The sequence below is a fragment of the Haliaeetus leucocephalus genome, unplaced genomic scaffold (assembly GCF_000737465.1).
Source record: "Haliaeetus leucocephalus isolate CR32 unplaced genomic scaffold, Haliaeetus_leucocephalus-4.0 Scaffold173, whole genome shotgun sequence".
NCBI classification, from domain to species: domain Eukaryota; kingdom Metazoa; phylum Chordata; class Aves; order Accipitriformes; family Accipitridae; genus Haliaeetus; species Haliaeetus leucocephalus.
This window is the reverse complement of record NW_010972609.1, coordinates 9,047,159-9,064,187: the sequence shown is the minus strand read 5'-3', so window position 1 is coordinate 9,064,187 and position 17,029 is coordinate 9,047,159. Positions and strand designations below refer to the sequence as shown.

At 39.9% G+C, this 17,029-nt stretch overlaps 1 protein-coding gene across 1 annotated transcript in view; it reads left to right on the top strand.

The window, feature by feature from the left end:
* The first annotated feature begins 16,797 nt into the window (after positions 1-16,797).
* The window catches only part of USP47 (ubiquitin specific peptidase 47), a 57,474-nt gene continuing 57,242 nt past the window's right edge, over positions 16,798-17,029 (top strand). Inside the window, exon 1 of the mRNA XM_010563786.1 lies at positions 16,798-16,979. Within this exon, the coding sequence (XP_010562088.1) occupies positions 16,941-16,979 (39 nt within the window). The 5' untranslated portion in view covers positions 16,798-16,940. The remainder of the gene's footprint in view (positions 16,980-17,029) is intronic.

The following is a 17,029-nucleotide window of genomic DNA, read 5'->3' as shown; positions in this document are numbered from 1 at the left end:
TAAAAAAAAAAAAAATTATTTTATTCACCTTTCTTATTTGCTGTTCCTATCTCCTTACAGAACTTATCCTAAAATTCTGACTCAGCCGTTGACTTCAGAGAGAATAGGATCAAGCCCTGAAAGAATAAAAGCACTCAGTGGACAGGAAGGGAAATATATATGAATCTGAAATTAAAATTCCTGAAAGATATTTCTGCTTAGTGCAATTGAAACAATCAAATTCCAGGTTTGCAGCTGAAGTCTCAGAAATGCAACTCCAGTATTAACTAAAGTCACTATAATAATGACAAAGAGTCAAAATAATGATATAATTCAAATACGATCCACAAAACTCATTACAGTCCTGGTAACTTACTCTCATTACAAAGCCTGCAAACATAGCAGCAAATGAATGAAATGCATCCATTCCCGTGACTGATGTTAATATGTAAATTCAGATAACAGAAAATACTAAAAACGTCAAGACCTCCTGAATGGTGCAGGCGATTTTATTCCCTGAAGCAATGCTGCCATCTTGCGAGGGAAATGCTTAAACCAAAGCTGCAGCTTTCTAGATGTATCCTAAGCAACTAGAGGTTTATGACACACAGAGGTAAGGAATCAACAGGGATGTGAACTGGACATATATAGGTCTTTGTCTGAAAACATAGTGGAGCTGATAAGCAATACTGTCCAAGAACTAAGAATTCTTAAAAGTAAGCTCTACATTCAGCAGCAAGCAGAACATTCAATGTTGCAGTGGGACATTCAAAACTAAGTGAACTTGAATTTCAGGTGAAAATGAAAGCAAAGAACTACAGACAGTCCATGCTAAAAGTTGGTGAATTCCACTTCCTTTCTTTTAGCTTTCACTGTGCAGCTGATATCTTGTATTGCCAGATTGGAAAATCCAACCAATTAAAAAAAATTTGATTTTGCAAGGTCAGATATTTATCTCCATTCTCAAAGTTACATCCATCCATCCTTGACATTAGGGATGAAGGGAAAGAATGCAGTTTAAGGGAAAAAAGTCTTTTAAGTCATTGACCAAATAGCAGGCCATTGTATATAGAGAAATGTTTTTACTTGTGTTTTCTCACCAGGAAGTCAGGAGTATGTACTAACATCATTCCTCTATATTCTGTCTCTAATACTAAAATAATATTTTCTACTTCTCTAATCCTCTATATTCTTTCTCTAATTCTCTATCTTCTAATTCTAATGTGCACACAGAGATTTCAAGACAAGAACTATGACCACCTAGAGCTGGACTGAATTTAATGGACTAAAGAAACACCAACTGCTATTAAATCTAGAGGGAAATTTTCTAACAATGTTTTTACAGCTGAAAATGTCACTTCAACAAGCATTACACACCCTCAGCAGGAATCTGTTTTGAAAACAAAGTAGCTTTAATAAGATCAAAACATTCTGACTTCACCTTTGTGAATGGAATATTTCGATCTTCTATTTCCATGTTTAAAATGTGTAATGCAGAAAATAAAATTTTAAAAGTTTCATTTTATCAAAGTGAAAGTAAGAAGAAAATTTATAGTATTACAATGACCATATCCCATAGAGTCTGCATGAATATTCAACTTTCACCTGGGAATACTGAAAATCTCCTAAAATTTATTTTATTAGCATGCTTAAAGTTTCCCTGTGTTGCTAGAAAAAAAAAAAAAATCACCTGCTCTTCCTGGTTGCAAAATCCATGTCTTCCTGTAAACCCCTCACATCAGAAACAGCTTCATTCTATTTGGGTTTACAGTTGTAGCTATAGACAGTAACCTCTCTACTCTCCCAATATGTAAATTTCTTATAAGATACTACAAGGAGTTATTAAAATAATTCCTTGCAGGTGTTACTAAAATTAAGCTGTTACTTTCCCGTTAAAGCAACTGGCTGGTAGACAGAGGACTACCAGTTTCCGTCATTGCTGCATAATGTTAGATTTTATTCTTGCTCTGTCAGCCTGTTACAGTTCTGTGTCTTCATTTATTCCTTTGAGAAAAATAGTATAAAACACCATCTTGCTATGTGTATTTGAGTAACACAGTTATTTACACAAATGTCAAATGTTTGGATATCTCTGCAGGAAAGGCACTACAGCCTCAATTATCAGACCTTTTGGCACTTACTAGTTGAAAACTAGGTGTAAAATATTAATTAGCTTTCATCACCACCCCAGCATGCACCCTGTGAGCCAAGAACACCTTTATCTACTTCCCTGCTCCTGCAGGACAGGCACAGGAGGGAAAATTCTACTCTAGACTTCCCAAAGAACAGTTCTTTGCTGGGAAACTGTAAACCAGAAAATCTCGCACTGTATAACCAGAAAATGTTTTTGTTGTTTATCTCTACATAAGAACTCTATCAAAAGTAGATCAAAAATAGCAAGCAAATACGTTAGCACAGTGGAAGTGAGTAAAATGTAGAAACATAAGAATGCCAGCACCTTTTCTGCACTTTGATAGTAACTTTCCCAAATTTAAAAATATCTTCTCTTGCCTTCTCTATTTCCTGCATGTCATCTTCACCTTACCTGTTTAATTAGGAACGCTTCTGCCGTAAGTATTTAACCAAATCTGTTTATACTCAACTTGTTAACAGGTCTCACCTTCACTGTTGTCAATGAAGGATGTTAACTCCTTTCCGTACGGCCTTGCTAGTTCAGGTACTCTTACCCCATTTTACATAATAAAAGGCTTATCATGTACCTGTTTAGACAAAAAAAAAAAATCTAGTTTACTGGAAATAGCAAGTTTGTAATAAGAGATCGTTACAGAAGCTTGTATTTTGGCCATGTTGACTATGCTATCCCAGGTATTTCATATTCCTTCTACATACAAGCATTGCAGACAAATCAGTGATAGCTTAGGGAACAGGTCAGTTGTCTCAATACTATGAATGGAATAGGCACACAAAACCTGATTGAGATCACAAAACCAGAGCTATCAAACTGCACTCCCCCATCGCTCCTTTCTCTGGATCCCTATGTTACCTTCCCATCTATTCTTAACATCTGGGAAAGCACATGATTTCCCTTTCATCAGCAACATTGAATCTGACAGATCTATATAAATAGGAATCCAAAGTTACTGTATTTTACAAATTTAACAAAGTGCATTTAATAACTTATCCTTTCTTGATCATTTATTTGCACTTTGAAAAACAGTAGTCAGACTAGAAAATACAAATGCCTTATTATGTGAATAACAGGTCTTCAGACTATGAAAAGTAAAGCACCTTGAGTATTTCACTAAAACCTAGAAAAGAGAGAGTGCAAAGTTAACAGAAGAACAGCTTACTACTGTTACCACTGGAGCTATGCCTTAAGTATTTAAGAAGGTTACATGTGAAGATTAAAAAAAAATATATGGCTGGTGCAGATTGCTAGATGAAGGAGAAGGATCACGTTCCCTGCCTATACTGAGTTTCAAATTAATATAAACCTCTGTAGAAAACATACAAGTAGCAGTAAATAAGAGTTTTATTTAAATAGCTGCAATGTTTAAATCAAAAGCTAGTATGAATTCTTTTAATGAAAAAGAAACTAATTTGCTACAAAAATAAAAGATTAACAAGTAAAATGCTTTCCTAATACCTTTGTTATTTTTGGACTAGTGTTAAATTATTTTTTAAAATAGCAAGAACACAAAGCATTTCTTTCCCATAGTTTAAACTTCTTTAAATTTGCTAGACCTAAATGCAACAAAGTTTCATTCAGTTCAGCTTTCTGCCTCTCATTCACTTTTCCCAAAACGAAAGTCAAAATGCTACTAACTACACAGAAACACAGACTTGTCAGGTATTCCTTGAAAATAACAAAAAAAAAGGGTCTAAATATAACCTACAGTAAATTATTCTACAGCTTCAAAGATACCCAAGATGCACACACGTGGTACCAAGGACAATTCCTACAGTATCGTAAAAGAACAGCATAAAGGTTTTTCTATAGTGCTGACAAAATCCTTCCCTATTTAGTAGACCTTTCTTTCCCATTACAGAACTTAACATTAACATTGAAACATGGTCACTGAACTTCAGTTCTTCAGCTAAGAACCTAATTAAACTATTCCCACCTCAGATATTACGAAAGGGTATATTCTTATAACACATCTTAACTGGCTGAGGATGTAGAATGGAGCACAGAAGCCTCTGGCCGTTATTGTGCAGAAGGCTTGGGAAAAATACAGACCTCAGTAAGGTAAATCAAGCATTATTTATCTCTGCTAGAGGTGTAATAATTTCAATATCAGAGCATACTTCTTTCCAACCCACTCACTACACTCTGCTATACTGAAATAAGTCAGCCTTAACAACCTCCAGTGAATCCATGTAAATACATTCCTTTTAGTTTGCTCAGCAGTGGAACAAGGATGTTTTAGTCTTATTAAATTCCTCGTGGGTTCTCCCCCCCCCCCCCCCCCCGCTGTTTTCTGGCACTGGATTCATGTATGGTGTTCTAGAATACTCAGCTTCTGAATCACCTTTCACTGTAAAGAAACAGGATTATTTTCAGATACTGCTTAATTAGTTTACCTCATTAAATACCTATGACGGTGAAATCATGATTTTTCCCTTTCCTGTGAAAACACTACACCTGCAGGAGGATGTTTAGCAGATCCAAATGTTTACATATGCTTAGGAAAAATGTGGAACCATCACTGGTAGATCCTAATGAGGAAAGCACTCCTGTATTATCATCACTTGTTCTAATTCTGCAAGGCAAACTGAGGTCTAGTCACTGTTTGAGCCAGTCTGCAGGTATTTCCCTACTTAATAAAGAGGTGTCTAAGGCTGGAGAACTGAGAAAGGTCTCTGCATTGCACACTCTCTTGTTGAGGAATTTCTCTTCCCCATCTCCCTGTCATACTGCAATGAGAAACCTGACCCTCTCCACCACAGGTTTCTCTGTCCAAAGATCCTGAGAAAACTGTAAAATACCTCTACAGCACAGGAGAAGAAAGGTAGGAGGTGTTTTTGGGGGGAGGTAGGGTGGGGCAAGGCTTTCAACTTCTATGTTTGTCTATTAAAGTTTTGTTTACAGAGCAATACTGGCAAAAACAACTTCTGGATTTAAAAAGCTCTTGTCTATGATCAAAACTACTGCATATTGCTTGTTTTCAGTTGTATGACAAGCTCCCTTATCCCTTAGGCTTCCTTCATTCAATTCAGGGCCCGAGCTTTAAGTTTTCATCTCCAGTGCTGCTAGGCTAGATGACAAAAGAGACACTGTGCTACCAGTACAGCTGTTTATTCCAGTGGCATTGGCTACTAGTAAACAACGAACAGAGACGTCCTTATGCAATTTCCTGTTCTCAAACCTCGCTCTGATTCCACCACCAAAACAGCTCACAGTAGAATCACAAACCTCCTGTTTGCAAGGTGTCTGACACCTAGAGCTGCCTCTGTGATTCAGTACCTTAGATTCAGTTTTCTCAGCAACAAAAGACTGTTGGGATAAAGAAAGGAGGGACGGATGGTTTTGCTCAACTTAATATTAATATTTTAGCATTTTTATAACATAGTAGATTTTGTTATCAAAAGCTTTCTTAATTATCACTATCTACTGCAGTACCAGGAAGTAGCTTTATTGCTTTTGCCTTCTTTCCTATAAGTGTTTCCATGGAGAAGTGTTTTGGTTGCTCTCAGAATCTCATTGCATACAGAAACAAACAAACCAACCAACCAGGTGGACTGTACCATGCTTGTTCTTTTAAAGATGTTTATTCCTTTTATGATCAGTGTCACAGCTACCAATGCATCCACCCCCATGCAGCCAGGTTCTCTTTTTACTTTATAGACACTAGATTTAATTTTCTTTACTTCTTCGTCTCCCATTCTTTTCCAGACCTTTTTGATTTGCCTTTCACTTTGCCATTTCCTTTTCTGGAGGGTTCTCTATCATCAAGCTAAACTTCAAATTTACATAAAATATGCAAGTTTAGTTCCTTCCTTCAGGTTTAACTGGGAGAGCTTACGAAAAGAGAAAAGTCTTGGAATTAATGTGAAAAAATCTAGTATATAAAATAACTTGCAAAATTTTAAGTGTCATGAATTACATCATGCATAGTAATGTATCATGTTCACACACAGCTATGTCATGCTGTTCCCATACCTGAAATTTGCATATTTTTTTCACATACTTTCTGATGATACAATGTTCACGAAGCACAAGGAAACATTGTTAATACGATGCTATTAAAATAAAAATAGTCTCTCTGCATACCCAGAGACGTTAATCTCACATCGAGCCTCTTAGGATAGTGATACAGTAAAGTCTAATTGTGCTTTCAAGAAAATCTTGTTTGTCTTTTTTAAATGCAATTAAGATGTGTTATAAATTCAAAGAAACAAAAGAACATCATGCTGCAGTTAACATTTCACAACAGGATTCTAACATATAGCTTCTTTTAACGTATAGATACATTTAGTTTACAGTAGAAAAGATTGCCCAGGTTACTCTCAGTTTTAAAAAACACATTTCCTTCTCTGGGTTCAAAATAGCAGCACTCATCTATACTCCAATTATCTCAGGATTGACATACTTGATAAAAACCTCTAAGTTTAGATATTTCAGCTATGAAGGAGTATGTTTGCTAAGTAGTACTAGCTAATGTTAATAAATAAAAAGTAGTATATAATAAGTAAAGGCACTCCCCCCTTAAAAATACAAGAAAATGCAAAGTAGCTAATGAAAAGTAAGTAGATAGTTCAAAATCATAAATACCAGCTATTTCCAAGATTTAAGGCTGCAGAACACTCAGATACATTAAACATCTTATGTATTTAACAATAACAGTTACAGACTCCTGAAATGTACACAAGCAAATAGTCATGGGAACATAGGAACAAACAACATAACCATGTACTTGAAATCATACTTCTTGCATCTCAAGACTTTATACAGATGAAGAGAGTACTGCATTAAGAAACATTGGCTTGTTTTTTTTACTTCGTATCTAGCTCTTTAGCACTGCCGCTGGATGTCCTGCAGGTATTACGGTTTTAACAAAATTTCTTCATACTGCATATTAGTACCAAACTAACTCTGTGGTTGAAACATCTTACCTAACTACTGTTTTACAACATAACATTGCCTAGAAAATAGCCATTAAGCAATTCAAGTGCATTGAGTGGCATCATTCTCAGACACATGATGGATTTGAAATAGCCAGTGCAGCACAAGTAACGATTACTCTGAAATTTCCCAGAATATTCTCTTTCATTGGAGATTAAAACAAATAGCCTGTCCACTTTAGTTCTTACTGCTTTCACTTTTTCTCCTTCCTCAAATTAAAAAAAAAAATAAATTAGCTAGTTACTTCATCCCAAGGTATAGCCATGGTTTAAGTAGCCAAAGAACCAGAATCCAACTAGCAGTGAGGCTTTGAGAACTGTTTCTTATATGATGAATTTCTTATTTCCAAAAATTAAATCAAAAAACCATTTTCAAAACACCTTTTCATGAACATTATTTTATTCATTTTAACATAGGAATTCTTGGTTTGATTAACTGTTTACTAAATGTCGCCCTTTCAATTTTCAAAAGAGGCACCATAAAATTGCTATTACCGCTGAGGAATGTACAAAAGGACCCTAAAGATTCTGTTAAATCTAGTTTGGCTGTTTAGAAATGTGGCAATCAAAAAGGATAACAGTCCTTGTATGTGACTGCAGGCAGTAACTACCATCCCAAGGCTGCCAAGAACATGAATGTTTTTATGAGGTAGTTAAAGCTTCATTAACCTCTTCATGCCTGAAACATGTATACTACCTTAGTGTCATGCTGAATAAATTCAAAGACATTGAAATAAATAACATGGGAATATAAAAAGCAGATTAACAAAAGACAGGCCACTATAGTTTCAGCCTGTCTTTGAAGAAATCTGGGACCAGCAAGAACAGGAAGAGGCTGAAGGAGTAGCAATAAAATAGGGAAGACCAGACTGAAGGATGGTCAGGGTATCAGCAAAAATTCTGCAGTTAGAAAAGCATGTTATAGCTAGGCTTTTATTTTTCCTAGAATTCGGTGGTCAGAACAGACAAAAACCTAAAAGACAAATATGACTGACTTTATCATCTTTGTTTATAACTTCTTGAGCCTTTTTGATGATAATCCTCTGATGATCTGTGGCTTGCACTTTCCCCATTTCAGAAACCCTCCTAGACTTAAAAAAATCTGCAATACAACCCAGATCTTGGATGCAAAACAGGATGGGGGGTTTATTGTATATGCAAGTTTTCCTGTACATAGAAGTAAACCTAGAACACCAAAAAGTTCATGGATGCTTTTGGCTCACTCCTATCCTGGTAGGCAGCATTCCCATCAGCAAGTCTGGAATTTGGTTTCCAGTAAGTATTTCCATTACTGGTGGTATCAAAAGCACGGTTCTATCTGCCTGTTATAGTATTTAAAATTGGTTTGAGCTGCTTAATGTAAATCTTTTGTTACCATAAGGAACACAAAACCAGCATGTATGCAAAGGCATAGGGCATGAAATGCACACATTTCCAGTGCAAGGAAGGGCACAGATTAATTCCACATGTAAAACACTGTAGTAAATACTACAGTTCCGAGCCTATTATTGTATTTATGAGTCTGGCATTGAGAGTGTTCTAATTCACGCACCCCTGCATTCCATGGATGCACCCTACATTGCTAACCAGCCAAACAAAATACCCCAATGAGCCCTCTTCTTTTAACATCACCCTATAAAAGAACATATAAAAGAATCCTCTGCTGAAGAGCTAAGTCTCATGAATGGATTTGGATCCAATCCAAATGATCTGGAATTTGTCTCTACCTATCTGGGCATCTCTGGTAGACATGCTTACATCTAACAGGCCCAATTAACAAGCCTGGTTTAAATCACAGGTGATAGGCAAATGGGTATGCATCAAACTTATAACAGCTGACAATTCATTGCAAAGAAGTAACAGTATAAAAAGAAATTTACTCGCCACACTAACAGCAAATAGGAGATTCAAATTAGCATAAATGTGCACACATTTCAAAGTTCTGCAGCCAAGCCTTCTAATGAAAATATTGAGGAAACACACCTGCTCTCCAGAGGCATCTTCTCCCAAAGGCAATGATGACAAGCAAGCACAGTAGTTACAAAATTTTTTTATTATTTTTCCCCACGTTAATTCAGTCCAACCAACAGATTAATTCCAAATATTTCAAAGAAAGTCAATTAAAAAAAAGCCTTAAAATTGAGATACATGTGAAAAAAATTATTGTTTTTAGAAACTACATTCTTTCTTAAGACTCTCACTACCTAGTGCTTTGCCTTCAACTTTCACCCAGAAGAGAGACTACCAGTTCCGCAGGATTACTTTATCAATGTAGACCCCACACTCTGGCAGGCTACTTACAGTCATTTCTGAATACAAAACACGACAGTCAAGAGCCAGTAGCATTTCCTTAGATATGACCCAAGCAACACAGGAGACAATTTGCTGGGAGATTTTAAAGGGCATTTTACCAATGTCAGGATACTCTGTACACAAGTCCCTGCCCAGCCTGACTCACGCTGTGTCCACACTGACATTCCCCACATTTGCCCTGTGACAGCATTCCCCCTGCCAGAGCTCCAGTGCTGGCAGCTGCTCTAGACTGGCAGCTGACATTTTAAATGCTATGCAAGACCTCTGGCAGACTCTTCGCTGCTGCCAAAGGTAAAGCTACATTAATTCATGCAAGAAAGAGCTTAGCAACCCCCACAGCAGACCAGCCCTTAAAGCCCAAGAAAGCTACAGATGTTCAGGGGACAGCCTATTGCAAAACGAGGACAAGGTTGAGCTTGGAGAACCACAGACCCAGCAGCAGGTTTTAGACCAAGCCTCCCAACAGCTATGCACATATCACCCAGAAGCTACTTTGGAGACATCTCACTGCAGGACACTCTGAGCCCCTACCATTGTGGGGACACAATGTTTGCTATGCTATGCAGACTGCACAAGCAGGAGGCTGCAGACATATGGCCCTCCTGCGATAGACAGGAGGGAGCCCTGGCACGAGGAATGACCACAGATGAAGAACAACTCCCCTCCTCCCAGCAATTCTGAAACAGTTATAAAATAACCCAGGCCACCCCAATACTCATCAAAATCCAAAGTACCTCCCATGACCAGTGGAACAAAATTATTAGTGAGGGCACACAGCAAAGCAGAAAGAGTGGTGTCAAGCACTGTCAGTAAGCAGCATTCACGGAGAAATGGGAAGAGAGGTGACAGCTCCCTCCTGCTTTCTGCCCCTGCCCCAGTAGATAAGGCTCGCAGGTCTCTACTCCTGGGCAGTACAGAGAGGCCAAAGGCAGACCACACCACAAGGCAGGCCAGGGCTCAAATCTTGCTGCAGGTACTGTCCTTGCATTCAAAGCCATGAGACAGCACATTCAAAAGATGCCAACTGCTGCACCTCCTTCCCTCCCCTCAGTGAGGGTATGGTGTGAAGCCCAGGCAGCGGCAAGCTACTGCTTTACACTGATAATCATGACACCTTACAAAGAAAAGGTGAAGAAAACATGTTTCATCGAGGGGAAAGGCACCTAGGAACTTATATCTGGGATGAAGGAAAGCTCCCTATGTGCTAGGGCTTGCTGAGGATGGGAAACCGCTTCCTGCTTGCCCAAAGAGCTGTAAGCAGTATAATTAGCACTTACTCGTAATAGTAAACATCACCAGATTTAATCTGAAGTGTCACTGGGAACCCCTAATGCAAACCCAAACTATTTAATGCCCCTGGACCCAAGGGCAGCTATAAATACTTTGAGTATCCACACTGAGAGCAGCCCCATGTGAAGGTAAGCTCCTCTGTTATTTTTGTACATTACACAGTCTTATTTAGTGCTGCCTTTGCACTCTTACTGTGTTTCTCCAACAGCAATTCCTCATGTGCAGTAAGTGTTAATGTTTTTAAATATACTGGCTATGTCACTCTGAGCTTTTTTTGAACCTCTGAAATAACTGAACCATTTTGGTGACTGACATTACTATCACGGTATGCATTCAAGGCAACTCTCCTTTCTTCTTGCTTTCCCATAGGTAAGCCTTTGCTGTGTTGCTGTGCATAGAGATGCCTTCCCCCCCGCCACCCCCCAGCCTTAGAGGAGGGAGTTAGATAACACACTAGCCCATATTCCAGAAAGGATATATGCAGTACTCTCTGCTAGTCTGCACATTTGAAAGACAGCAGATTTCCAAGCTAGTGCACACATTTTAGGTAGACAAGTTACAGTCTGGCCATAAGCCTAAGTCAGCAAACTCCATGTGAGATTTGCTTGGATCTCAAACTCTACATGATACCAGCCCACATCTGCTTCCAAACTCTCATTGCAAAAAGTGGAAGTTAGCCTGCTAATGCATGTGTTTTACTCCCAATGACACCAGGAAGGTTTCAACAAGCGCAAGAGGTCAAACACCCTGTAACTGTGTTTTGTTTAGACTACTAATGCTAGAAACTGCTCTGTAGTTTTAAGTACACAATGTTAAAAATCATAAGTCAAGCTGATAAAAGAATTCAGTGTTAATAAAGGAATCCATGGTCCTGCAAAACTCTCTGCAGGATTTCTATTTCTCTTTACAACTGTAATTTCAGCCTCATGGTCCTTTGAGAATTCATACACAAGATTAATGCTATCATGGAAAAGAAAACTAACTTCTAAGCTAATATCTGAACACTCCGAGTCTTGAAACCAGAGTAAAAAGATAATCTTTAACAAAAATGTCAATGAATCTTGACTGCTGATTTATAATTAATTAAAGTAATCCCCTACTGGTTTTGATTAAAAAGGTCTTGGCATGAATTACTATGTCAGAGGACAGAAAAGCACTTGCATGCTTATAAAGATTATAGCAGAAAACACTATTGAAGAACAGAACACAGTGTTTAGCACTGAACTTAAAACTGAGGTCTTTTCTTAATCTCATGAAGTTTAACTTCACAGGGCTGCTTACCTATCTACTAGACCTATAAGACCTACTACAATGGCCTTTCTAAAGCTAAAGAATACTTTTTCCATAGTAAATCTCCCATTTAAAGCTTTAATTTCCCACAGCATTCTCAACTCTTAGAAACTGATTTTTTTATTTCCTAAAATTCTGCATACACTTCTTTAGACATGGAATCTTTCTCTCTTTTTTTTAAGATACAGATCATAGAAAATTATTTAGTGATTCCTTATCTTTAACTTAATACCCGATTCCAGCGCTTAACACATTCAAGAAACAGTCCAAAATACTAAAATATAAAAGCCCCCTTCTAACAACAGTTACAGAAGAATTAATAATAAAGTGTTCCCTTTTTAAAGATCTTAATTCGCTCTTTAGCCTTTTATTGGCCTGCTTCATATTTGGGGAGCTAAGATCAAAGAAATGGAAATCTAGCAAAAAGCACCTTTAAAGATGCAGAATTCTATAATTTTCCCTTTTTTACCTTGTATTAATTCTTCTTATTCTTCCTAATAACTCTCCCCTGTTCTCCCCTCACTCTACCTTCACTCCATCCATATAAGGGACAAATTTACTGGTGGTTTTTTTTTTCTCTGTATTGAAAGGACTGGATGGTGCAGTCAGTAGGCTGCAGATTTTCAGAGAAATGCTTCCAAACTTCCTGTGCAATTCTGGAAAAGTTACCTGAGGCTCAAACAGCAAAGTAACCAGCAGTGCAATGAACTACTGGCTTGTGGTATCCTGAACTTTCACACATCTCTATCATTAGACGTGGACTTGCCAAAGATTGAAAAGGGGAGAGGCCTTCAGCTGGTTTTCCTTAAAGTGCTGACAATGCAGAAGAGCTCTAAAAGAAGAATGCATTAGCACTGGCTACATTTCTACTGCTGGCAAATACAGAATGGCTATGTAATTTTGATAATTCATCAGCAACTTGCCAAGGGTTGCAAACATCAAGTTTGGGGGTTTTGGGGGGGGGGGGGGGGTGTTTGGGGGTTTGTTTGTTTGTTTGTTAACAGAGCAACACAGAAGAAAACACACACTGCAATGCTGGCTTTACAAATACAGCCACCAACCTCTGAAGCAGGAAATGGATCTCCCACCAACAGCCTCTTTGAAAGATCGAAACTGAAGTGTTTCAGAGAAGACATCCCAAATCAATGGTACTAGTCTACACAATCCTCTTTACACAGGCTTTCTATTTCAAACAGGTAGGATAATATTACTCTGGGAAATAAAACATCAGTTTGTATTCTGACATTTACCTGTTTTCTTAAGATTTTGCAGCCCTAGAGTTCTTAGCATATAACTGCACATATGAAAGAGCTAGATGGCAGCGTTCCCTCCATTTAGTTTTAAAAACTTTTTTCATAAACAAATGTGTCAAATCTTGGATACGGATGTTGGGACAGGAGTGAGTGAATTCTTACAGAGAAAGAGAAATGATTAAAGCATAAACTTTAAAGAGGCTGCAGAGGAGGGGAGGTATCACATTCCCACCGACTAATTTAAAAGTTTGTCATCTCTTATAATGAAGGCCTGCTATTTACTCTAGCATACTGATGTTGCATAACTACATTTCCATTAATATGATGCATACCTTAGTGTGGTAAGTACTGTATTGACTAAAACTAGCCAAGTGTCATTGACTGAAAACTGACATGCTTCAGCACTTGTGACTCTAATGCATCTCTGAACAATAGTTTGACAATCAACAGCCTAAGAAATTTACCTGTAACTGCAAATCCAGCATCATTTTTAGTCTGAGGTATCGATTTTTCTTCTTCACACTAATAACAAGTTAAACCTGTGGTATGTTAAATCAGTCTTTACATAAGGCTAGTATTCCCTTCATGAAACTCAAATTCTGAATATTCTTCTTTAAGAAGTCTCATGTAAAGAGATTAAACACTGTAGCATCTACAAATTACAAAAGCTCCTGGAAATTTAATTATTAACTAGAGATTATTAATCCATTAAAGATGTTTCATGCACACATGCTACACTTGATGTTTGCACAGTTTTAAAGGTTGGCAGGAAGATCTAACAGAGTATTTCTTTAAAAAACAAACTCCTGATTCTTATCTAGTAGGCACATATTTGTGGTAGCTACCCCTTTATCCCAATAGAACAATATATTTTAATAAAAGTCATTGAGTCCCACAGCTTTGCCCCTTGTTAAGCACAAATGGCAGCAAAAAAAAAAAAACACCCTGAAAACATAACACTTCAGAAAGTCGAAAGAACTTTCAAAAGTAACATCTCTGAAAGCTTCTTGATCCTGAATTCTAGATTCCTTACAAAACAGAGTAAGAATCCCCCAAGTTCCAGAGGTTTTGGTATGTGTCCCCACCGAAAAAAGGGAAAAAATAAAAAAGTAATACCAGGCCCATCAGTCACATACCACTGTTGAAGGCTCCTAGACAGTACTTTGATGATTGTATCGCCTTCTTTTCCAAGCTCACATCTCTGTTCTGGCTCTTCAACTCAAGTACTTGCTCGCTAGTCTCATGGGTCTTTGGACACTACTGGACAACAGAAGATCACCAGGCAGCTGTGCTGCTTCATATATCTACAAATGTTGACACCTTTTTTCATTTCTTCTGCAGTTATTCCTTTTCTCACACCAAGATGTTTAGAAAAGTCCCCCTCAAAAAAACCTCAACTAAATCCCAAACATTTTAATCAACAACACAGCTGATAAGCATTAATAAACCCCCTCTTTTCTAAAAGACATGAGTTCATTAATTCCATACTGTCTTTCATATTAAAAACCCCAGGTATTTTACATACTTTTCCCTCTCATAGAGGGGTAGCTCTCCACAACCCTGTGCTTAACATAAAGTATCATTAAATGCAAGGGACTCCCAGGTTCCTGCCTTGATGCTTGATTTCATCATATTAGAGCTCAAATGTCTAAGGTGCAGAGCTTTCAGGTGCAACATATTTTAAAACTAGAGGGCAAGAGCTCCTGTCTCAAAGAACCTCCTGAGCTTTACTGTATAAAAACTTGATCCCATTAAGTCACATACTGAAAAACAGGTCAGAAATACCCTTAAAAACTGCTTCGAGTAAGTTTTCAATGAGGTGATTTCTGTGCTTAGTTCAAGGAGCAGAACTGGAAAAAAAAAAAAAAAAAGAAACTTAGCACCTACCATAGCACACCTGAAAGATGAAAATAAAACTACTGATGTTGTTAGTCACGGAAATGACTGCTTTGAAGCCTTTTTTAAAGTGTTAAAATACTGTACCAATATAAATACTAATAACATATCCCGACTCCAAAACATGCTACTCATCTCACCTCTGAGAAAACAGGGTGACAGAGAGGAACCCGGCAAGTTACATACTTTAAACATGAAAAGGCAGAAGAGATTATTTAATTTTACTAAATCTTCCAACAGTTTTCCAATAACCTTCAGTACAATGGGTTTCAAAAAGTATCCTAAAACACAAAGTTTCTTGGACACAAACCCAAAAAGTATCCTCATTTCTGTATTTTTCCACAAGAGGACACTAAAATAACAAGGAGAATAGTTGTACAAAAATGTACAACTACCACATACCATTCTTCTTCGTTAGCTAAGTAGAATATTTTTCACTTAAAAACTATTCTGTAGTGAAGTAGACATTAATGTATAATTACTTTTCTACTAACGCACATTTTAGTCATTCTAGTGATTATTATTTGGCTTTTAGTGTGCCTCAGGTGGCATGAAAAATAGATGTATTTAAGTTTGTTGTAGACAAAAATCAACAGTTAAGTGATACTACAAAACCAGTCTTGCATTTCAATTGAAACTGAACTATTAACCCTAAATTTACAGGGAAGCAAGCACATGCTTAACTTCGCAGTATGACTTCAAAGAACAACTTCTGGGCACCAAAGAGAGGGCCCGCATGTTAGTGGGATCAGGCCATGCTTATTCTTCCACTCCTGCTGCTGCTCTCCCAACCCCACAGCCAAGCGCAGGCAAGTCACATCCCGACGCGGGGACAAAAAAAGATAGTAAACAAACTGAAACCGCAGCCCGTGTCCCCTGCACCCCTTGGCTCTGACAAGGGCCCCTCACAGGCAGCAGAGCAGGGAAACGCTGTGGAGCAAAGCAGGCCGCCGTGGTGCGAGGGGCCGGCTGGCTCCCGGGCCTCCCGTTACCTCAGGACAGAGGCCCGGCACCCGAGCACACCACCGGCCCGGCTGCCGAGCCCCGCTCTGCCGAGCGGCTGAAGGCCCCCACGCCCACGGGAGGCCCTTAGGAGCTCTCTCCCGTACCTGCAGGACACGACCTCCGGACGCGCTACCTCCCCACGTACCTAGTGCAACTCGCTTTTAGTCACTTGCTACTCTCTCCCCGCGCCTGCTGCAACCCCAGGGGCACCGCGGCGCGGAGGGGACGCCCCGCCACGGCTGAGGCGAGGAGACCAACAGCGGCGGCAGGCCCGCCCCGCGCCCGGCCTGCCCTGCCCTGAGGCCCGTGCCGGCCTCCCCACCGACAGCGTTTCCCGCCGCTGTCCTCTGGGCCGGGGTAACGTGAGAGGGAACTGGCGACAGCCGAACGCCATTTACGGCCCCCGACCGCGGGGTGCGGCAGTGGGAAGGAGGGAGGCAGGGACGACTGGGCGGGACGGGCCGGCGCGGCGCGGCTCGGCTCTGCCCTGCCCTGCCCCGGCCGCCTGCGGGGGTTACGCGTTGCGTCTCCGACACCCCTCCTCGTACTTCGCCGACGACTGCGCACCAGCCGTCGGGGCGAAAGGGAGGAGGGCGGCAGGGCCCGGCCGGCTCTCGCGAGAGCGGCGCCGGCGGCCATTTTCCTCATTGATTGGCGGTGGCGGAGGGGGCGGGAGCTGTGGCGCTGCCCTCGGCGGCTGGGGCTGGGGCGGCGGAGGAGGAGGAGAAGGAGGATGAACCGCTGGCGTCCCCCCGCCTCCCGCTGCTGACGACGACGACGCCGCCGCTCAGCTCAGCCTGCTGCGGGCTCAGCGCCGCGCCACCGGCCATGGTGCCCAGCGAGGAGAACCAGCTCGTCCCCAAAGAGGTGAGGCGGAGCGGGGTCGGGGCGGGGGAGACCTCGGGCCGGGCGGCGCG